General features: G+C 54.6%; 1 protein-coding gene across 3 annotated transcripts in view; it reads right to left on the bottom strand.

Annotated features, from left to right (window-relative positions):
• Positions 1–23,409, bottom strand: part of MYO18B (myosin XVIIIB) — a 223,701-nt gene that overhangs the window by 133,540 nt on the left and 66,752 nt on the right. For all 3 annotated transcript variants that reach the window (XM_079151214.1, XM_079151216.1, XM_079151215.1), the window contains exons 18-21: positions 16,862–17,021; positions 14,077–14,260; positions 13,208–13,424; positions 8,908–9,017 (exon numbers count right to left, since the gene is read on the bottom strand). In XM_079151214.1, coding sequence (XP_079007340.1) covers positions 8,908–9,017; positions 13,208–13,424; positions 14,077–14,260; positions 16,862–17,021 — 671 coding nt within the window. The remainder of the gene's footprint in view (positions 1–8,907; positions 9,018–13,207; positions 13,425–14,076; positions 14,261–16,861; positions 17,022–23,409) is intronic.

Here is a 23,409-nt window from a genome sequence, read left to right as displayed (position 1 = left end):
ACTCCAGGCCCGCAGCCATGTGTTTGGGGCAAATCCTGGGAGGGTTTCTGCACAACGTGGAAGTCTTTCATCTTTTGGATCAACCCAAGCACTGCCAAAGAACATCTTCAGCCACCATAATAAGCAGGTCATCTTCTCCATCTCTGTTTTCTTAGAATCCTTCAGATGTGACGTGCGTGCCTGTGCAGCAATGGAGGCTGAGGCAGGAGGACCGTAAGTTCAACGCAGCCTCAACAATTTAGTGAGGCCCTAAGCAACTGAGCAGGACCCTGTCTCAATATTAAAAAAATAAAAAGAACGGGGGAGGTGGCTCAGTGGTTAAGTCCCCCTGAGTTCAATCCCTGGTACCAAAAAAAAAAAAAAAAAAAAAAATTCCTGTAGATGTCTATGTAACACCCCCAAGAATATTCAGTTCTGTTGACCTTGTTTCACAGATAAATTGGCAGCAGTGAAAATGATGGTGTGAGCAGGTGAGTTCACACCTGCACGGTGATAATGGGCCTCTACCTGGGCCTTAGCACCTGGGAGGCATGACTGAGAATATATGACAAGGACTTTGTAAATGGCGTTGCAGTTAATTGCCTTGTTAGCCTCATTCATACGACAATTAGATGAAACCCGATGAAGTCTCTTTGTTTAGAGCCGAATATCAATTGTTCTATTCAGCCCGACCCGAGGCGATCAATCCCCAACAGCCAGCGGGTAAAAGACAAGGCGCAGACCCAGGTGTCGGTAAGAGATGACTTCCTCGTCCTGCCTCGTAACAGAACCCGCACTCTTGTGGATCAGAACTGCCCAGAGAATGGAGGCTTCTCCTCTCGGTGTGGACTGCTACTTTCATGAGAACAATATTGGCTGCTTTGCTCCAAGGAATCGCCGTTCTCAGTCCACCTGAGGACAGCTCCAGAAGCTTAGTCAATCATTCCGTCTGGCTCCAAATCTCTGTATTTCATCCCCATTTCACAGGCAGAGAAACTGAGGCCCATTGCCGGGATAACTCGACAAAGGTCCTGACACAGGCAGTGCTGGCAAGGGACCCAGACCAAGGACTCGGGAGCTGGCTCTCCACCCCCCACTGCTGTCCTTGCCTTGTCTCGCCACTCACCAGCTGGGTGACCCTGAGCAAGTCACTCCTCCCCTCTGGTCCTCAGTGCCCCCCCCCCCCGAACATGGGGTAATCCCACCTGCCCTCAGGAGCACGGTGGGGACTTAACGAGGCCTTCAAAGCGGGAGGTGAGAGGGAGACTTCCAGAGTGACAAAGCACTCACAGATGAGCTTAACGAACAGCCCGCCTGTTCTCCCCAGTGACAAAAATGGATAAAATTTCCCAAAAAATCAAGTCCAATACTCTGGAAATTGAGCCAAGAGGTTTCACAAATCAAGAAGGATTTATTCAAGAAACACCCCTGGACTTGAGGTGGGGCCAGGGAGAGCCGGTGGGCATGGTGAGGGGGCTGGCCCTCGTCTGCTCTCCCTCTGACCCCCAGCTTTGTCTCTGAAGGGGCCCTACCAGCAGGGGACACACTGAAAACAGCAGCTTTGGTGCCTGAAGGGCACTTAGGTGGTTCAAAGCAGGGAAAAATCCACACTTGAGAGCCTCGTTAGAAACGGTCATTATCCTGGCAGGAAATGAGGGGGTTGGCCAATGACATGACGAAGCCTAAGGTGACTGCTGACTGAGGCTAGCAACAGACCATGCGCAACCAGAAACTCGGCAAGGAGTTGGAGACGGGTGGCCACAGGGCTTGACACGTACCCATGTATTTCTGGCTCAAGGTTAAAGCCAAGAACAAGAGAGAGCGCAAGGGCCCCAGCTCTCTGCATTTGCCTTCTCTGGACAGGAGGATAGAAGCACAGGCAGAGAAAAGGGCCGGCCAGGAAATGGACAGCTAGAACAGAGTTGTAGACAGCAAGGACGGGGGACACATTTCCCGACCACACAGATCCATCAGAAGGAGGCGGAATCTGCAGAGATGCAAGATGTCTACTAGGAATTCAGCTGACCAGTAAGTTAGGCTAACCCAGGGGGACTGCCGGGAAGCCAGGCTTTAAACTAAAAATATGTATATTAACTGGCCAGAGACATCATGGTCCCACACCAAGGGGAAGGCAGACTACTTAAGTCTACACAAGCAAAACTGCAAAATATTTAAGAATAGGGGAGTCTACAACTGCTATAGCATATCACCTAAGATGTCCATTTTCACCAGGCACGATGGCACATGCCTGTCATCCCAGCAGCTCAGGAGGTTGAGGCAGGAGGATCATGAGTTCAAAGCCAGCCTCAGAAAAGTGAGGCCCTCAGGAACTCAATGAGACCCTGCTCTAAATCAAATACAAAACAGGGCTGGGGATGTGGTTCCATGGCCAAGTGCCCCTGAGTTCAATCCCCAGTACCCCCTCCCAAAATAGATGTCCATTTTCAATAGAAATTAAAAGATAAACAAAAATTTTTTTTTAAATTACCTAGAAATGAGCATGATCTCTTCTCAGGGGACAGGGAAGCAGCCAGTAGAAACTCTCAGTGGGCTAAGAATGTGAACTCAACATACAAACGCATCCACGCTGCTCTTACAAATATGTTCAGAGAACTGAAGGAAACAATATTGAATGAACTGAAGGACAGTATAGCGGGGGACCTAGCTCAGTGGCAGAGAGCATGCTGGGCACACGCAAGGTCCTACATTCAGTCCCAAGCTCCCCACTTCTAAAAAAGAATAATCAAGACTCATTAGATATAAAATATCAATGAAGAGATAGAAGTTGCTAAAAAAAATTCAAGTGGAAATTCTTCATTTGAAAAGTGCTGTAACTGAAATGATAAATGCACTAGAGGAGCCCAGAAGCAGATCAGAGATGGTGAATTTGAAGAGGCATCAATAGAAATGACCCAATTTGAAGAACAGAATGACACAGGAACAAAGAAAACTAAACAGAGCGTCAGCAGCAGGTGCGGCCACATTGCATATACCAACACAGGCATAAAGGGAGTCTCGCAAGGAGAGGAGAAAGAGATAGAAAACCAAGGAGAAATGGAGACTTAGTATCACTGAATTTGACTCCCGCTCCCCAACAGAATCTATGCATTCCAGAAAGGCCTGTGGATTCTGAAGAGGATCAACACAAAGAGAGCCACCCCAAGGTACGCTGGATGGCTTAAAGTCACACCTAAAGGAAAGATCTATGACTCACTGAGTGGAGGGGAATGTCAAAGCAATCAAAGGCTGGCTTGTTACAATGAGGCCCGGGATGCAGTGGGACCCCACAGCCCACAGCACAAGAGCAGAAAGGAAAAACATGCCTGTCAATCGAGAACTCCATATCTGACAAAAACTGGCCTCCACAAATGAAGGCAAAATAAAGACTCTTCCCGGCAAATAAAGACTCCAGAGAACATATTGCTATCAGACTTGAACCGCTTCCTCATGTGTACAAAAAGATGAAAAGAAATAGCAGCAGAGATCATGCAAATCCTCAAAGCAAGAAAGAGCAGCAGAAAATATAAAACTGTAGGAAATACAAAATGTTACATGAATACATTCTCCTCTTCTCTTCCATTAAATAATTTAGAAGATCTAAGATTAAATACCAGAAAATTATAATGCTGTCTTATTGGGTTGATAAGAGATGTGATATATATCACAGGAAGACCACTAAGATAGCAGGAGAAAATGGTGCTATGTTGGAACAAAGATCTTGGATCTTACCAGAATTCAGTTAGCATCCATCTGACTTTATCACATGTTTTTGTTGCCTACTATAATCCCTAGAACAACCACAAGAAAAGAATACTCTAGGGATTACATTGGAACAATATCTAGTTTGTACCAAATAAGGAAGTAAGCTGGATGCAGTGACACATGCCTGTCATCCCAGTGGCTCAGGAGGCTGAGGCAGGAGGATCACAAGTTCAAAGCCAGCCTCAGTAATACAGCAAGGCCCTAAGCAACTTAGCAAGATCTTTTCTCAAAATAAAAATATAAAAAGGGCTGGAGATATGGCTCAGTGGTTAAGCACCCTGAAGTTCCATCCCCAGTACCAAAACATAAATAAGGAAGGAGGAGAGGGATTCTACAAAGACAGGTAACATTCTAAAACTGAATAACAAAATGACAGGTATAAATTGCATTAAATATCAATGGACTAGACACTGTAGTAAAAACGCTGAGACTATCAGCCTGGATTTCTTTTTTTTAATCTACATTTTTCAGGTGATACAGTTTATATTCAAAGACAGATCGAAAGAGGGAAAAGGAAACTGGATATACTATGTAAACACAAGCGATCTGGGATCACATCAAACAAAACAGACTTTAAATCAAAAATCATTCCCAGAAATGGAGACGGACATTCTATGGTGACAAAAGGGTTCACACAGCATCAGGGATACACAGCAGTTAGAAGTGTCTGCACCTAACCGGAAATTCCCCCAATCTCGTGGAGTGAAAGCTGAGAGGACTGTAGAACAGAGTTGCTTCCGCCTCCGGGGTTGACGGCTTGAAGACCTGACGCTTAGGAAGTAGTGGGAAAATTAGACGTAAGAATCACACCCGAGAGTTTTGCAAAGAGTTTCTCTCCGCTGTTCAGGAGGTCTGCGCTCACCCAACACGGGGCTGGCATCTCATATCTGGCTGAATATTCTGGACAGTGAGAGACCCCAGGGATAATAGGGAGTGTGCTTCTACCCTGCCTGCTGACCCTGCCTCCTCAGTGAGCCAAGTCGGTGGAATGGGAGGCTCAGTTCATTGCCTGCCCCCATGAAACCCATACCATGGTCCAATGGTGGCCTTCCACTGAGCACCTACTATGTGCTGGTCGTTTTGTTGTAGCTGTTCCATTTGCCTATGTTCAGGTCTTTATCAAGTATCATTGGCCTGGATTCACAAAAAGAGACATGGAAGAAGACACATTTTGAACCCAAGTGTGTCCGACCTACAACGTGTTTTAAGGCATGAGCCTCTCACACAGCTACAAAATCACTCTGTAAGGACAGAGAGCATCCCATAGGCTTTGAAGTAGAAGTAAGTAGAAATAGAGGCAGAAGGTAGACACACACACACACACACACACACACACACACAATTCCGTTAGTTGCCACTGACTAGAGACATCTAAAATAATTAGAACTGTAGACCCAAACTGGAGGGCACTGCCAGGAGAGGAAGAAAAGGCTGCTCCATGAATTCCCCGGGGCCAAGTCTTCAGGAGGCGCCCGATGCCGTTCAGCACCTGAGAGCGGACAGCTCCCTCTCCAGCCATTGACTCCGTTCAGCACCTGAGAGCGGACAGCTCCCTCTCCAGCCACTGACTCCTGGTGGCTTCTGTCCAACACAGTGGCTCTTGAAATAAATTCAGAGGAAACTGGGAGCATCCACCAGAGTCTGAGAAAGAGGGAGCGTGGGTGCCTTTGAGAAGATGAATTGAAAGTCCTTAATTATATTTCTCAGATCAAATGCCCAGAGAAAGAGAATTTGTTGGCTAAAATCAATCAATGCTATAGATACCCTGCAGGGAGGAGTGTGGACCCAGGGGTTTGCTGCATCGATCAGAGATTCTCAATGCCTGCTCTGGCGGCAGAGAGGGAAGAGACAGAATCTGGGGCGTAGCCAGGGGGGTTGAAAGAGTTCCTTAACTGGCATGTCTGAGACTGCACCAGGGGGCGACAGTGTTGGTGAAGGTACAATCTGGACCACATGGGGAAACTTGAGACCCAGGATGAGAAGAGAGGGCAGTCAGGGCCATTTTGGAAGTCCGAGTATGTTCCTAGGTGTCTAGAAGAGACAAGGGCATCCTGAACAGCTGAAGGTCAGCACACAGACACTGCCCCCTGGAGAGGACTATGGAGTTGCTTAAGCCAGCCTACGCAGTGAAGGTAAGGCCTTCCTCCACACGCCTACGGAAACCCTTCAGTGGTCCGTCATCAAAGATCAGACTCTCCCAAGGAGAAGGGTGTGCTCCCAGTGGCTTCCTGGGTGCTTCCCTGGGCACCTGGCAACCTTCACAGCCCAGCTGCACTACCCTGTCCACACGCCTCATGGCTCCGTCTCTGCACATGCTACCCCAGGGTGGGAATGGCAATTCCTTCTCTCACTGGATTCCTCCAGACGAGCCCAGCAGAGCCTCCGCTGCTCTAAGGCACCATCCCTGAAGGCTCCACTTTCATCTCCACCGGAAACATCAGAAGCTTTGGTGGCATATTCCCTGGGCTGTCCCAAGCCCTCCCTCTGTATGGAAAGCGCCATTCCTCGGGGCTGTGTTCTGATCATCCCGGGATCTCGAGCACACAGCTGGGTGGAAAGCAGGAACTGAGTTAAAGTTGGATGAGATCAATAGTGACTTCTGTAAATCAGTGTTGAGGGATCGCCCGTGCTGTACAGAGCTGGGTCCAAGCCTCCCCTGCCCTCCAAGGGCTTCCATTCAAAAGCAGGACATCTTTTATCATTAGGGGAGTGTAATCAAAAGCACAATGAGATGCTATCTCATGATGTTAGGATGGTCAATAGGAAAAGTGAAAGAAAGAAGTGAGGGGGGGAGAGAGAGAGAGGAGACAAAGCTGCAGAGAAAATGAATCCTTTGCGCAGTATTGGTGGGAACGCAAAATGGTCAACCACTGTGGAAAACAGGAATTTCTTTAAACACTTAAAGTTGGCATATGATGCAGAAATCCTACATCTGGGTACATACCCGGAAGAACTGAAAGCCAGATCTGAAAGGAGTCTTTGTTACACCTAAATTCACAGTCTCACTTTTCACATTAGCTGACCCATGGAAGCAACCAATGTGACACTGACATAGAAATGGGCAGGTTAAATGAGGTATATACACACGCCATGGAATATTATTCAGCCCTGAAAAACGAAAGACCTGATCCATCCTTCAGAGGTGAGCCTTGAGGACATTAAACTAAAATAAAGCAGTCACGAACGGGTACACATATTGTACAAGGTACCTGGAGTGGTCCAATCCATAGAGATGGAAAGTAAGGTGGCGGGCACTGGGGGCTGGGGGAGGAGGGAGTAAAGAGCCATCATTCCACGGGTACAGAGCTTCTGGATTGTTCTGGAGATGGATGGTGGTGATGGTTACCCACCAATGGGAATAGTACCATCCTACATTCTTAAAAACAGTTAAGGTGTAAAAGTTTACGCTGTGTGCTTCTGATCACAGTAATAAGAGCTCTTATTATTTTTAGTCCCTGGTGACCCCAGGAACCTACGTTTAGAACCCAGCCCCCTCGCTGCCCCACTGGGTGCTCCAGGCCTTCGCTGTCTCTGCCACCAGGTGCGGGGGCAGTTCCCCAAGTGGAGAGGTTTTGTCCTCTGAGCACCTGCTGGGGCTGTCACCCGCGACCTCTCACACTGTGTTGATATTGGCCGTGGGGACTGTGCCTTTGTGGTGAGGGGCAGGAACACAAAATCCCCAGCAGGTGCCATGCAATCAAAGCCTCTGCGGAAGCAGTGATGGCTTGAAAAGATGCCACCTGCTGGGCACAGAGGGACTCCACCTTCTTCACCTGCGGGGAGCTCCCTCGGCCGCTGCCTAGTGTCTAGCGACAGCCTGGACGTTGCTGGCCGGCAGAGGTGTCTTGTCCAATCCCAAGGTCCTTACGGGGGCTGCTGGTGTGCCACCCGAGCACGTGTCTGGGCACAATGGACGGTGAATCACGTCACCCCACCAACAAATCATATCTGCTTTTTCCTAAGATGACGGTCTTTCCCTTCTTCGCTACCGAAATTCTTTACTGCAGCTAATGCAGTAAATTATGGAATTGGTGAGCAAATTAAAAAAAAAAATGAGAAGCAAAAACTCCTAACCCAATCCACCCACCTTGGAATTTTCCATTTTCCAAGGCCTCTGGTGCGTACGGAGGTGGCTTGGGCTTGGCTGTGACAGAAACCTGCTGAGCCGTCGAGAATAGAAACGCTCCCATATGCTACGCCCAGGCCCCCGCAGAAAGCTCCCCACGCCGCTCCTGCCCCATTTCAACGGCTGAGGAACTCGGGACCCTTTCAATGGCTCCGTTCCAGACCCTCTGCTTGCATAGCAAGTTTTGAGGGGCAAGGACAAAGAACCCCGAGAAATTACTGGTAGTGAGTGGCTGGTGGCACTAAGCCAAGAGGCATTTCACAGCTTCCAAAATGAGAGGGGACAGTGCTGGTCTCCAGAAGCCAAGTCTGCTGAGCCAAGACCCCGCAAGTTGTGACTCTGTCTGTCCCTCTGGCCTTCTGACACAGTGACCAAGGATGGCCGGGCTATCTCAGATCCACGTGGGCACACTCGCGTGGAGGTGACATTTCCACGTGGCTTAGAATAGAGCGTATGGCTTGGTGGCCCTCACGCTGGCCTGGGAAGAGGCTGCGGCTGCTGATGGCGGTCCTCTGTCTATGCTGGTCCCTTACTATGAGTGTAGAATCCATCAACTCTGTGACCGCCCGGCACCCATGGGACGTCCCATCGAGATAGGCACCTAGTCATTTCCACATTGCAAGTGAGGGACCGGAGGCGGAGAGATGAAGGCCCGTGTGACACTCTCCCCAACACTAAGGACCCGGAAGCCCCTTTCAGTGGGCCACCTCGGGAGCTAGTGCTGAGGGGGGACGCCCTTAGAAAGGATGGCTTGTCACCTGGCTGCGGCCCCCTTTCGCTGGGACATAGTCTAACACTCTGCCTGGTTCTTCTCCAGCACGTCCTCATGCAGGTCTCAGGAGGGCCGTCCTGGGGTGGGGACGGGCCCCGGTGACACGGTTGGGAAGGTGCGGTCGGCAACAAGGGTCTAAGCCAAACCCCCTGGTACCCTGGGTGTGACCTGCAGGCCCGCTTTGGGATCCCGCCCGCACCAGGTGCAGCTCGCGCAGTCCCCAGGGAACGGGGACCCCGGGACCCCAGCCAAAGCTCCCAGGGCTTACCTTCCTCTCGTCCATTCCCTCCGAGGTCGACGTGAGCTTCTTCAGCAGCTCAGGGTCCAGCGCCTGGAAGCGCCTGCGGAACTGAGCGAGCCCCATGTGGTCAGCGTAGCCTGGGGAGGTGGGAGGGCGCAGGCGGGACGTGTCACAGAGTACCCGTGAGAAGAGCCCGCCCCGCACCCGGGACCCCAGCCACTCAGGACCCTGCCCGCAGCCTGGCTGGTGACGGACCGTGGGACTCACAGCCGGAGACCTCGGCTCCTCATCGGCCGGTGTGAGATTTTCCAGAACACAAACCCTACTACGTGCTGAGCTCTGGTCCACCCTTTGAAGGTCCTAGTGCGTGTCAGCGCCCAAGTCAAAGGGCCAAGAACTCCCACAGGGCAGGGGACACCCAAGGCGTGGTTCCCCCAAACGCCTTTGACGGTGGACAGTTTTCTGCCCCCCCCGTTTTCTCCACTCCAGAGGAAGCACAGGGGGACACAGCATGGAGCGGCAGCCGACAGCTCCTTAGGTCTGTCACACAGGTGGGATGCTGTGAGGACATGGGAGAAACCTGAGCAATTCAGAGACTGTGACTCGGGAGCCAGGCTTCGGAGGAGCCGTGAGCTTCCCGGACTTGGTGTGGAAGGGGATTCTGCGCACAGGGCACTGCCCAGGCAAGACCGAGAGTGGACAGGGAAGGCCTTGTCCCTCGGTCATGGCCACCGCCAGCACTGCCGAGGGCGGCTGTTTGTCACATGCCAAGCTACAACCCCCCGGTGTCACCGAGACCTTGGTCATTTCCCTCATTTCATCAATGAGGTCCAGAGAGAGAAACTCACATAGACACACAAAACAGCAAGTGTCCCTGCTGGGACTCAAACCCAGGCAGTGACAATGATTCCGGGGAGGCCTCGTATTTGAGTCTCAAGGTTTGGACTTTCCTCCCTGCATGCAAGGGAGACCACAGAGCCTCAGTGCTTCAGAAAGATCTGGAAAGTGTTGGACAGGTCTGGGGACATCCTACTCCACACCTACGGCTTCACAGTAAGACAAATGCATGGGCTGCAAGGAGAGCCCTCAGGGTGTGTGGCTAATCCAGGAGGCCTTCCTGGGGGAAGAAGACCTTTGGCAGGCTTTGAAGGACATGGACAGCAGAGGCAGGAACCAGAGGTTCCAAGCCTGCAACCGTCCATCTTTCTTTCTTTTTTTTAATATGGGGATTGAACCCAGGTGTGCTTGACCACTGAGCCACATCCCCAGCCCTTTTTATTTATTTATTTATTTTTTTTTTGAGGCAGGGTCTCGCGAAGTTGCTGAGGCTGGCCTCCAACTTGTGATCCTCCTGCACCAGCCTCTCGAGACACTGGGATGACCGGCGTGTGCCACCACGCCCGGCTGCATTTTCTTCTAGGTCAGACTTAGCTTGACTCCCGTCTCATGTCAGCCATTATGAGCCTGGTGACTGGGGACAAAGGAGGCCATCTGAACTTGATGCATGAGAACAGCATGGCCTGTCTTCCCCTGGTCACTGTGGGGTGGGCCTGCTGAGGACAGCTGGTGGCTAATGTATCACTGCTTCCCCACACCCGGCCCCTCTAAGCTTCATCCCTCCCCAGTCGCCCACTCTTGCAACAGGTCTCTTGAGAGAGGAGCATTTAGGAGAGGAACAGGAAGCACATTCTTGAGACTTGCCTGGGGTCACAGGGCTGGTGAGAGGTAGCCGCTGGCGGCAGCCAGGCCCCCTCATTCCAGAGCCTGAGCTGGACCCGCCAGGCTGACCCGTAGTGGGTGTTTAATGAGCACCTACTACACAGTCCTCCTTTGGTATCTGCAGTGAGATTGGTGCCAGGACCCTCCTTGGATACCCCAATCCATAGATGCTCAAGCCCCTGCTGTAAAACGCTACGGGATTTGCATAGAAGCTACGCCCCTTCTCCCAGCTGTTCAAAATCATCTCTGGATGACTTACAATCCCCAACACAATGTGGCTGCTGTAAAATAATTGTTAGACTCTACTGTTTAGGGAATCATCTCAAGAAAAAAAGAAATCTGCACGTTCGGTACAGGTGCGATCTTTTCCTAGATATTTTCAATCCGAGGCTAGCTGAATCCCTACAGATGGGGAACCCACAGAAACGAAGGGCCAACCCCACTCCAGGCACCGTGCCAAGGGCCTTGTGGGAACCAGTCCATCTCAGGAGTGTCCCCAACACATATCAGGTGCTCAGTAAATAGCATATCTGTGCTTGTATTACGTGTGCAGGCAGCCATGACATGTAACACGGGCATGCAGTCACAACTGTATCTTTTTACTGAAATTAAATTTGATTATTAAAATGTAATTATGTAAAAGCCTCTTTTTATTTAATTATAGAATTTATTTTGGGGGGGTTCACTTTTTTGAATGTATTTATTTGTTTTGATTCACTGTACACAAATGAGGTACAACTTGTTTCTGTGGTTCTACATGAAGTAGAGTCACACCATGTATATAGGGTAATGCTGTTTGTCTCATTCTGTTATTTTTCCTTCCCCCAACTGTATGTAATGCATGCATCTATGTAGGCGTGCAAATGTAACTTATGTGGGTTTGAAAGAGATAGAAGGGACCTAGAGAGAGAGAGAGAGGGAAGGAAGGGAGAAAGGAGGGAGGGAGGGAGGGAGGGAGGAAGGAGGGAGGGAGGGCGGAGGGAGGGAGGGAGGGAGGGAGGGAGGAGAGAGACCAGGTCTGAGAAGTGAAAATTGGAAAGTTCTGGAAGGAAGGAAGGAAGAAAGAAAGGAAGGAGTGAGAGAGGGAGGGAAGGAAGGAAGAAGGAAGGAGGGAGGAGGGAGGGAGGGAGGAGGGAGGAGGGAAGTCAGGCAGGCAAACCAGGTCTGAGAAGCAGGAATCGGGAAGTTCTGGCTTGAGGCCCCACCCTTTGCTCAGCGGGAAGCCACCCGTCTGAGCTGGGCTGTGCTGACAGGGGCAGACCCCACTGTGACAGCATGAGCCAGGGAAGGGACGCCCTGACCCAGGCAGGCACAGCCTAATGGCCCTAGACCACCTAGGGCACCTGCAAAGGCCCTGTGCTTCCTGCCTGCCAGCCAGGCAGAAATCAATTAGCTGCCGGCTGTGACCGTCTGGTCTTCCCTGTGACATTATCTGCCTCCCTCCGCCCCCAGCTGCGCGAGAAGGGAAAATCGTGAGAGCTCAGGGGAGGGGGAGTCTCCGCTTTGCTTCCAGCTGTTCCCAGCCTCTCCTCAAGTCCCCGTCCCCAGGCTTCTACTATGACTGCGGGGGTGGGGAGATGGTGCAGGGACCCCGGGCTGGGCCGATCACAGCCACCGCCACATGACACAAACGGGTGCTCACCTGAGACCCCACGCCAGCCCAGGCACCCCATCCTCTGCAGGGAAAACAGCCTCGCCCAGCCCATCTCTAACCGTCAAGGGGAGGAATCCTGGGGAGGCCCAGGAGAATGCAGGTTCAAGGTCAGACTGGACTCCTGAGATCAGGGAGGACGCCAGGGCGCTGGCTGGCTGACTGACGGCCACCCTGAGGGCTGCCTGTGATTGACACCTCCCCAGCGCCCCCTCCCCTCCCCAGCGGGCCTGGGAAAGACGATGTCTGCCAGGCATCGCGGCCTTCCCGCTGGAGCCAGAGCCGGCCTCGTCCCGCAGCGCCCCATTTCTTTTGAACCCACCCCTGAAACACAAGCTCCTCCCCCTCCACCTGCGGACTTGCTGATATTCCTGCCTGATGCGCCCCTCCCCCACCCCTGAGCCCAGAGCCTCCCATGTTCAAGTCCCGATTAGGATCCTGCTTCCTCTAGGAGGCTCCCAGTCTCCCGAGTGGGAATGCAGAGCTCTGTCCTCCAGGCATCCCTGGGACACCGAGGCCTTTGTCCCTCCCGGATGGTCCTCTGTGAGCGTGCTGACCTCTCCAGCCAAACCGAGCACCCTGGACACCGAATTACTGCTCTGCTTGGAAGGTCCGCTCTCTAGCCCAAGACAGGAAGTAGCACCCTGTCTGATGGAGCCCTTTAGGAGCATGCCGACAATTCCACAAAGCACAGAGGCTTTGGATTCGAGGAGACCTGGTCCAAACCCAGGCTCTGCCCCGGCCCCGCTGGGGGACCTGGAGCTAGTCCTTTGGCCTCTCGGAACTTCATCTGTAAAATGGGGCTGAACAGAGTCTGTCCCTCTCGGGGCTTCGTACAAACAGCATGCTGTGTGCAAATCTCCTGGCACACAGTAGGTCTCGTCCCTTTGCTGCCCCTGGCAGGCGGGTGGGTCCAGGGACCAGAGACAAGGTACTCTGCTCCCACTCCTCTCTCACCTGTCCTGTGCAGACGCAGCGCCTCCAGGATGTGGGATCCTGCCAGCTGCACCCTGAGGCCTGGGATGTCCAGGGGCAGGGGCGTGTCTGCCTCGGGTTGGTCCCCATCAGGGCCGGGCGGTGTGGGAGAGCCCTGGCCACCCCTGTTCTCCACCGTCGGCGTAAGGCAGTGGATAAAGTGTAGCTGAGACTGTTTCACCAGGTTGACCAGAGCATCCTAGGACCAAGCAGAGAGGGGAGGTCAGGGCCACTTGGTCTTGGAGAGGGGTGGACAGGAGGTTCCCACAGGCCCCCAGCATACATTCAGCAGTCTGGGCATTTTGGGGGCCCTGTATCCTAAAACCACGATCCCGATTTGCACTTAGGGGAGATATGAGGACTTTCTCGCAGCCACTGCTGAGATCAGCGGGGAAACTGAGGCAGAGAGGAAGAGCAGGTGGCCCCGGGATCAGAGAACAGCAGCAGAGAGTGAGGCTGGAGTCTGGGGCAGCCTGTGCTGTGGCCCAGCCAAGTCCTCTGGTTCCTTCATGGATCGACATCTCCAGCCTCGGTAAATGCGGACATTCAGAGCTGGCTCCCGCTGCCGCCCCCTTAAAGAGCCGCCTGGCGGGAGGGACAGGTGGAGCTGGCTTGAGGGGTCCCCTCCCTGGGGGCGCTCGGGGACTCTCCCAAGGCCCTCCCTCAAGACCCAGTGGCGAGGCCTCCGATCTGGCCCCTCCCAAGCCTGGGACCTTGGCTGACCTCCCCGCGCTCACAGCCTCCCCTTCCTCCTGGCCGCCCTCCGGCCTTGATGGGGAGGTGGGAGATGCGCAGGCAGACGCTGCACCCCACAGGACGGGGCCCTGGGTTCCGGGGGCCGGGCCGCTCACCATCTGCAGCTTGACCTGGGAGCACGGGGCTCTCCTCCTCACTGCGCCCAGGCTGCTGGCGAACGTCCTCCTCACCACGCGGCTCCGCAGCAACGCCCGCTCCGAGCTGCCCTCCAGGCCCGCCACTGCCCGGCACACCGGGGGCAGCTTGGCCCGGGCCTGGAACAGGCTCTGCAGCTCCTCCCTGGAGGGCGGAAGGACGAGAGAGCGGGGCTTCAGGGGGCTCTTGGGGGGGGGGGGGACAAAAGGAATGAGCCCGCCTCGCTTCCTGCACAGCCCCTTCTGCCAGGGAGCGGTGGCTTCCTGACGCAGCTGGCCCTTCCTCAGTGCCTCTCTGCCACCAGCAAGCGTGCTGTCCTGCCTCACTGTGGGCAGTCCTCCTGCAGGAACCCCTCCCACCTGTACCCCTCAGCTAGCCCCCAGGCCACCACTGTCATAGAGGGCATGCCATCTCCATCACCCCCAGAACAAGCCTAGCATACAGCAGGTGCCTACTACATGTTTCCCGCATGAATGAGGGAGGCCCTGGCTCAGCGGGCAGTTTCTGAAGCTGCAAGATAAGTCAGCGGCGTGCCCAGCCTCACGCCCACGAGGCAGCGAGGACCTTCCCTCACAATGGACCCCTCCTGAGGACCATGGCAGCTGCCTTCAAGTGTCCACTCTGATGATCCTGAGCTGACCTGCCCTCTGGTTTGGGCATCAAAGGACAAACAAAGCAAGACAGACCCTGCTGTCCCTCAGGAGGGGACTGGGAGCCAGGGAAGGCCTGGAGTCCCCCCCCCCCCCGATGCAAGCATCCAGAGCGCCCCGAAAGTCCAGGTCCCGCTCTCAGCCCTGAGGACACACTGTCCAATATGGCTGTCCAAACTGCTTCGGACACGCGTGTTGCCCCAAGGCGATGGCAGCAGGCCAAACGTGCGGCAAACGCACAAAGGTGCCCACACTCTCGCTTTATGAGCGTCTGAAGGGGACGTTGAGAGAGGACCAGGGCAGCACCCTGCGGTGGAGGAGGCGGGCCGGGGCCGAGGAGCCCTGACCTCCGCCCGTGGGTTCCTCTGTCTGCAGGACCCAAGTGAGACCTCTGGGCGTGGATCACGTGACCCCGGCTGCATCACCTGGTCTCTCCAGGGGACCTGGGCTCCCCAACTAGAGACTTCTATCAGACCAGTGGTTCTGAAACTTGAGAGTATATAAGGCCCTTCTAGAAAGTTCCCCAGCAACACAGTGGCGGGGGACCTCCCTGGACCTCCCTGGAGACCGCAGGTGGGCCCGGGAATCTGCCTGGGGGCACCTGGCTGCCGAGTCAAACTCGAGACCACAAAGCCCCCTCTGCTCTCCACCCCACCAATGATTGAGCTGACAGACGGGTCACCAGAGAGTGTAGAAGCCACTCTAAGAGGAGTCACTCTCCATGTGCCTGTTCTCTCACCCTCTGTGAGGGCTGGGTCTACACCCAGGCTCTTCCTCCTTCCCAGAATGCCCCTGGCAATGCACTGAAGGTCATCTGTCAATCAAGTTCTGCCTCACCCTTCCCTAACTCAATGCCCCTCACTCAGCTGCAGCCACCAAATTTTAGAGCAGGAAGGAAACGCAAGGCCCCGAGATGTGCTGAGAAGGTACCGGACCGGCTTCTCTGTGAGCCACCTGCTCAGCCGAAGCCTGACCTCCAGCAGCAAGCTTGCTACCATTGCTCCCATCTCCCAGCCGACGAAGTCATCCCTGCCATGCAGCTTGGAAGACAGAAGCGCCATGCGAATGTCCACCTGCCTCAAAAGCTGTTAGGGCTGCCAGATTTCTAACCAGATTTCTGTTTTATGGTGGAGGAAGCCAAACCAACCCAGAGGAGAGAAAGAGACTGCCTGTGGTCACTCAGGTGACCAGGGGAGGGGCTGGGGCTTGAGCAGGCCCCTGGCTCTCCCTCAGTCCTGGGTGGGCCTGCTGGCCTCCCTATGGTCTCATCCCCTGTCCTCACGTCCCATATGTGAATTTCCAATTTCCTCTGACCATAATACCCTGAGGACTCCTCTAAGGATCCCTGAAACTTAGTTTTGCCACTTTTTCTGGTGGCATGATCAGATGTGATCCACCTCACCATGTGAGGCTCAGTTAGTTCATCTGTGAAATGGGGCTAAGGACGCGGTGTCTTCAGTAAGCGTGAACGAGGTACGGAGCTGAGGCCTGGTACCCAGAGGGCGGTCAGTACTTGTTCCCTCCTCACTGCTCCGCCCACCCAAGGCACCAGCACCGCCTTCCTTGTGGACGGCTCAGCCCCTACAGGAGTGCAACATTGAACTTGGGAGACGATCAGCACACACACACGCAGCACCAAGAATTTTCAGTTAACTCCGGAGCAGAAGCAGGATCTCTCCAGCGCTGTGCCAGCACGTCTGGTGTCTGATACGAGCAGCCAGGGAACACAGATTTTTTTTTTTTTTTCTTTCTAATGCTGCGAAACATATCATTTTGGTTTTACGACCCCCAAGTTCTAGACTGTCCATAAAAGTTGTTGCAGTCATATCATCTCTCAGATACTTAATGGAAGGCAAAGAGCCAAGAGAAGTTGCTGCTTTTCAGCTCCTGCAGGACCTCCCTCGGAAGCTGCTGTCCTCCTCTGCGGATTCGCTCAGGCCCTGGGGACACATCTCGCCGCTCCAGTTTTTGGCTCCACGGTGGGAGAAAGGGGGATCCCAGACCAGCCCTCCCTCGCTGGGCTGCTGTGGCTTTGAAGTCCCAGAATCCTCGGCACCCTCAACGCCCCTGCCCGTCCCCAGCCCCGGCGGCTCACCTTTTCGAGTGCTGAAGGACCTGGGGGGCGTCCAGGGCCGAGAGGTTGGGCTTGGCTTTGTGGAGCCAGCCCGTGAGGTCATAGCGCACGGGGTCGTGTCCCAGCTGGTGGGCAATCTCGCACTGAAGGGGCTGCTCACAGGTCCGCAGGGCGGACGTCCCTGCAGAGAGACATGGCAGCATGAATGTTGGGGCCTGGTCGGGGACCCTGAAATCAGCCAGTGTCCCCAGGAACACCTGTTTCCACGGTAGCAGGCTCCCAGGGGGCTGAGGCACCTCGTTTCCTCTGCACCGGGAACTCACACACCCTCTCTCCAATGCAGATTTTCCCCCTCCGCTTTCTCAAACCCAGGATCCTACGCACACCCGGACGCCGTGAGCACACACCACCTTCAGAAGTTTTGCCCCTGTATCCCTGTCACCTAGGCTGTGATGGACTGACTGTTTTCTTTACATTGACACCCATTTTACAAGTACCTATATTTTATAAAGATACATTCTACGCCAGGTTTGAGGTTCAGGTTAGGCTGATTTTCTAATAGCCCTGGAAATAAAGAGTTGTTATGGATTTTTAAAATATTTATTTGTGCACCACCTAAAATTGCCTTGAATGTCATCAACTGAATAAATGCACAGCATCCTCCTGGGAAACACGGGCACCTGGTTGCAAAAGACAGAGGCACCAATGGGTCTGGCCTCTGAGAAAATCTGAGGCCTCTACCAATTATTACTGTATGCAAAGGGACAAGTCACTGATGTTTCTGAACCTATTTCTTCCTCCGTAAGAGAGTTCACAACAAAGCAAACCTCCTAGAGTGGAACAAGGCTTAAAGAAGATAATGTATAGCCAGGGACAGAGGCACACGCCTGTCATCCCAGCAGCTTGGGAGGCTGAGGCAGGAGGATCGCAAGTTCAAAGTCAGCCTCTGCAAAGGGAGGCCCTAAGCAATTCAGGGAGACCCTGTCTCTAAATAAAAAACAAAATAGGGCTGGAGAGGTGGCTCAGTGGTCAAGTGCCCCTGAGTACAAATGCCTGGTACCCCCCAAATAAATAAATACATAAATGGCATTACAGGGACCTGCATTTCTTGGAAACCCTGGGGGAAGAAAAAAAACAGACTTCCAACGAGGTAGGGCCATGAGTTCTGCCGCCTGTGTGGCTGTTTGGAGGTCTTCTGCGCCCACTTCCTGGAGCCCCTCTGTGTTCTGGATAACTGAAGTTGCCAGCAAGGAACGCTTCCAGTTAAATGAAGTCCCACTGGCTACAGGGAGTGTCCCATGCCCTATAGGGCTGTTCTGCCCTCCTGGGAGCCACCTGCCCATGGAAGAGAAAAGTACCCTACAGGAAACAGAAAACCAGCGGCACGGCCAGGCTCCTGCATATGGCCACTGATCCTTGTTTGCCGGGCTATCCTCTCTCCCCTGGGCTGGAACTAACTGGAGGGAAGGGGATGTGGTCCCTCAGGCTGGGCCCTGAAGGAGGACCCCACAGAGTTTGGCAGGAGGGAGGAGCGGAGAACAATGACATTGGCTAGGCCCCAGCCAGGCTCCTGACAATCTGCCCAACATGCTCAGTCGATGTCACTCGGCCCTCGCTAGCTGCGGATGGGGCATCGCCGGCTGGTCTGTAGAAGATGGCACTGACGTTCAGAAAGACGAGGCACCTTGGCTAAGGTCCGATCGCAGGTCAAAGCAGAGCCAGAAGGAAAACTCGCATCTGCTGGCCTCAAACCTGCCTCTCTCCAGGGTGGTGGCCCAGCATACGGAGACGCCACACGTCCCAGGAACTCTCCTGGACACAGGCCCCAGGGCCAGGCCTGCTCAGTCCCTGCCTTCGTGTCTTTCTCCTGGAGTTGGTTTTCACACCACAATTTTGTTTGCCAAGGCATTTTCAGGAAAGCCGAATATTTGGGGGAAACTCATGGAAACTTCCAGAACATGGCTTAAGTGTTCACTATCTCCTGCAGGAGCAGCTGAATCCCCAGACCAGGCCATCTCAGCCCCCTGACCCATGTGGGGGACACACAGCAAATGCACCTTAGTAGGAATGAGAGGTCACAAGCAGCCAGCCCTGGTTACCCTGACGCCCCGAGTGCTCTGGGGGATTCAGTGTTCTAACTCAGAGCTAATCAGAGAGCCCCGGGGGCGAAGATCTGTTGTTTATTTAACAAAAATTATCTGAGTTAATGTGTTTGTCTTAGTTGGTTCCAGACAAAGGATGGGAACGGAGGATTTACGCATCCTGCTCGGGGGGCTGGGACTGGCCCGGCAGCCTCATGGCAGAAGGAGAGAGGTCCCCCAATGGAGCTGTGTCCCTTTCTGCCCCAGCCTGCCCCAGGAGAGGCCTTCTGCTTCCAACCCTGCTTCCCGTCTCTTTCCTTTAAAGTCAGAATCCAGAGACTGGTCCCCTGGAGAACGCCGTCTGAATCTAGGGCCGGACCTCTGGATTTCTACGTGTCGTCTATTCTGAGACAATCCTTCTTTGTGGATGTCACCATATTAGGGCTGTTGGAGGTGCTGCCTCTGCCCAGGTGACCCGCCCAGCCCTGTCTGTGGAGCTGGCATTCCCCTAAGGGGAGGTGGCTGATGAGCACATACGTGGTGTCCCCTGGTGTCCATCACAATGGAGAAAAGCAAAGCGGGAGGGGGAGGGGGGAGAAAAGAGCGCAGATTGGAGTTATGATTTCACGCCAGGTGGTCAGTGAGTCCCCAAGACCCAGAGGAGGCAAGAAGGCCCGTGATGGTAGCAGTGGCGGGCAGAAGACCATTCCAGGTGGAAGGAGATGCCAGTGCCTGGGCACCAAGGTGGGTCTAGGCTTGGCATGGGGGAGGACCAGCAGGGAAGTAAGGGCACTTGAGTTCATTTTTCACTACTATAACAAAATACCTGAGGCAGCCTCCTTTATAAAGACAAGAGGTTTATAGCTCATGGCTAGGAATCCAACAGGCTGGTGCAGGCTCTGATGAGGGCCCCCTTGGCTACATCACGCCATGGCAGATGGGCATGTACATGTGTGTCCTCCGGTCTCTTCCCGTCCTCAGAAAGCCACCAGGATTCCACCTTGGGTCTCTACCCCAATGCCCTACTCTAATCTACTCACTCTCCAAAGGCGCCACCTCCAAATACCCTGCACAGATCCCATGTCCCACTTTGCATGCCACAAACATAAGACTTGGGGATTAAACGGCGGCGTATGCGGGAAAGAGACCATCTGCACTCAAACCACAGCAGACGGGAAGGGAGCAAGTGAGGAGAGGGAAGGAGGGCGTGGCCATCCCCAGGGGGCTTTGAGCTTTGGCCCCTGGGGACACAGACAGGAGCAAGACTGAGTGGCCCACCCTTAGGGGGCTCGGCGGGAAATGACCGGGAAGCACAGCAAAGAAATCACCACAATGCGACCGAGTCTGGAAAGGGCCCTGAAGGGAGTGGACAGAGGCGCGAGGGCAGAGGCTGCCGGGTTCTGCTCCAGACAGGAGGGAGGCTCCGGGACAGGACCTCTGAGTGGGATCGGAGGAGGGCGCCCAGATGCCGCCTGGCCCACGGCAGCTCCCCGCTCCTCACGCCAGCCCTGGAGGCGGGTTTCGCCCATGCCTGCAGCTTCTCGGAAACGGGCTCCCCAGAAGTCACGCCTGGTGCCCCCAGCTGTAGCGGGCCCGGCCAGGTCTCTGGTGGCCAAGCCCGTGCTGATCACCGCTCCTCCCCCGGCTCTGAATGAGGCTGCTCCTCTGGTTCCCCAAACCGTGTCCCCAGGCACTTCCCGGCAAGTCGGGGCCACTCCACAGCCTGCGGAGGGGCCGTCTGCCTGGCCCTGGGTCGAGCTGCCTGTGGGGCACGGGGAAGCCACCCTGCTGGCGAGGACACGGTGAGGCGCAGCAAGGCCCTGACCTCGGCCCACGGAGGAGGGCTCCACCCTTACCCCCTGCAGCAGCTGGCTTCTCGGCTGTCAGTCGCTGCCAGCCACCACCAAGGGCAGGACCGCTGCAGGGGGAGGACATTCCAGGACGGAACTCTGTGTGAGTGTGTGTGAGTGTGTGACTGTGTGTGTATGTGAGAGTGTGAATGTGTGTGTGTGAGAATATGTGACTGTGTGAGTGTGTGAATGTGAGTGTGTGACTGTGTGTGTGAGTGTGTGTGTGAGTGTGCGAGTGCATGTGTGTGAGGGTGTGTGTATGTGTGAGTATGTGTGTGAGAATGTGTGTGAGTGTTGTGTGAGGGTATGAGTGTGTATATGTGTGTGTGAGTGTATGTGTGCAAGTGTGTGCATCTCTGTGTGTATGTGTGCAAGTGTGTGTGCAAGTGTGAGTGTATGTGTGCAAGTGTGTGCGAGTGTGAGTGTATATGTGTGAGTGTATGTGTGTGTATGTGTGAGTGTGTGTATGTGTGAGTGTGTGCATGTGTGTGAGAGTGTGTGTGAGTGTGTGTATGTGTGAGTGTGTGTATGTGTGAGAGTGTATGTGTGTGTGAGGGTGTGTGTATGTGTGAGTATGTGTGTGAGAATGTGTGTGAGTGTTGTGTGAGGGTATGAGTGTGTATATGTGTGTGTGAGTGTATGTATGCAAGTGTGTGCGTCTCTGTGTGTGTGCGTGCAAGTGTGTGCAAGTGTGAGTGTATGTGTGCGAGTGTGTGCGAGTGTGAGTGTATGTGTGTGAGTGTGTGTATGTGTGAGTGTGTGTATGTGTGAGTGTGTGTATGTGTGTGAGAGTGTATGTGTGTGTGAGGGTGAGTGTGTGTGTGAGGGTGTGTATGAATGTATGTGTATGTGTGTGTGTGTGTGAGTGTATGTGTGTGTGTGTGTGTGTGTGTGTGTGTGTGTGTGTGCATTTGACCTGAAGTTTTCCCTTCTGCCTTTAACAGAAGTGAACGCATGTTTACGCCCCAACCCAAACCCACCGTGGAGCGGGGACTGGGCCTCCCTGCGTGGCAGAGCGTCCGCCCTGGGTCAGTAGCAGGCCGAGCCCCCTGCGAGGTTGGGGTCAGCCCCTGCATGTGCTTGGAGGAGGCTGCCTCCAAAAGCTTGTCCTCCTCCAAGGAGCACAGGACTCTGCCAGGATTGCCCCAGACAGAGGCCCTGACAGGTCGGTCAGCCAGGCGGTCACCAGAGGATGGTCAGCATAGTTGGTCCTAAGCTGGTCATCGCAAGTCAGTCACCAAAGGGCGGTCACCATAGGTGGGTCACCACGGGATGGCGGCTTGTCCTGACTCAAGGTCGGGGGAGCAGGGCTTGCCCTCATAACCCCTCCTGTTGGCCATTCCCTCCTCAGTCTACGCCTGAGGTGACCTCCCTTCTGTGACATCGGCTGCCATGATCTCCTGGCTCCTCCCCTGTCTCCCTGGGTGCCACTGGTCCCTGGGCTGGTTGCCGGCCTAGACCCCTTGACCCTGGGATGTCCCCAGGCGGAGTCCTTGGCGTCTTCTCCGCTGACCCTCTCGGCCAGGACTGGGGTCCTCCGTCTCCCGCCCCACCACCCCTGCCCCGCCACGGCCCCAGCCGCGTTGAGGGGAGACCGTTCAGGTCACGGGTGCAGCTCCGGGGCCAGGAAGGGGCTTCCGCAGTGGGTACTCCATGAACATTTGCTGAAGGAGCTGAACGAGCCACGTCCTGGGCCGGGAAAGCCTCAGGCGACTGCCTCCCGACACCCCCGAGCTGCGGGATCCCGAGAGCTTTCCACCCGACAAGCCTGGCTCCCGATGGCCGCCCCTCCTGGGAGGCTGGGGAGGGGGCTGGGGGCGCCCCGTCACTCTTGCAAGCACGTCTGAGCTTTGCTCAGTGTCACATGCAGGAAGCAGCGAGCGCTGAACTTGAACTTGGGATGGACAGCTGTCCTATCCCAGCCTCCGACCCAGCCTCATGTCTCCATTGCCCTCTGGCTTCCCACCAATCCACCCACCTCCCTGGCAGCCTGATGAACCTTCCAGAATACGACCCTACCTCCCCCTACGCAGAGCCTTGGCGACTTCTCATTCTCTAGGGTTAAAACCAAAGTTTGTGGTGGTCCACAGAAGCCTCTGCAGCCCGAGTGCAGGGGACCCAGGTGACAGCTTCATTCCTCCCTGCCCTGGATGCCTGCATTTATTTATTTATTTATTTTTGGTACTGAAGATTGAACTCAGGGGTGCTTCACCACTGAGCCACGCCCCCAGCCCTTTTTTATATTTTTTAGAGACAGAATCTCACTGAGTTGCTCAGGGAGGGCCTCGCTAAGTTGGTGAGGCTGGCCTTGAAACTGCGATCCTCCTGCCTCAGCCTCCGTGCTGCTGGGGTGACAGGGTGCGCCTCCGGCCCAGCCGTCCTGCTTTCTATTAGCGGCGTCGGCCTGCATTTGCCCTCTGCTGCCTGAAAACCCCGACCCGCTCGGTGCACCCAGCAGGTGGCAGTGTAGCTCGCTGCACCCGCACGTCCTTTCCCGAAGCCTGTCCACCATCTCTCCCCCGGAGGCGTGGGCCAGGTCAGGCTGGCTCACCGCCATGTGCTGCGGTACCCGGCACAGGCAGCTGCTCACGCGCCTGTCGGCACCCGAGGGAAGGAAGTGCCTTGGGCATGCGTGTTG

This window comes from Sciurus vulgaris, assembly GCF_902686455.1.
Source record: "Sciurus vulgaris genome assembly, chromosome: 8".
Taxonomy (NCBI): domain Eukaryota; kingdom Metazoa; phylum Chordata; class Mammalia; order Rodentia; family Sciuridae; genus Sciurus; species Sciurus vulgaris.
This window is presented reverse-complemented; position numbering and strand designations above follow the sequence as displayed.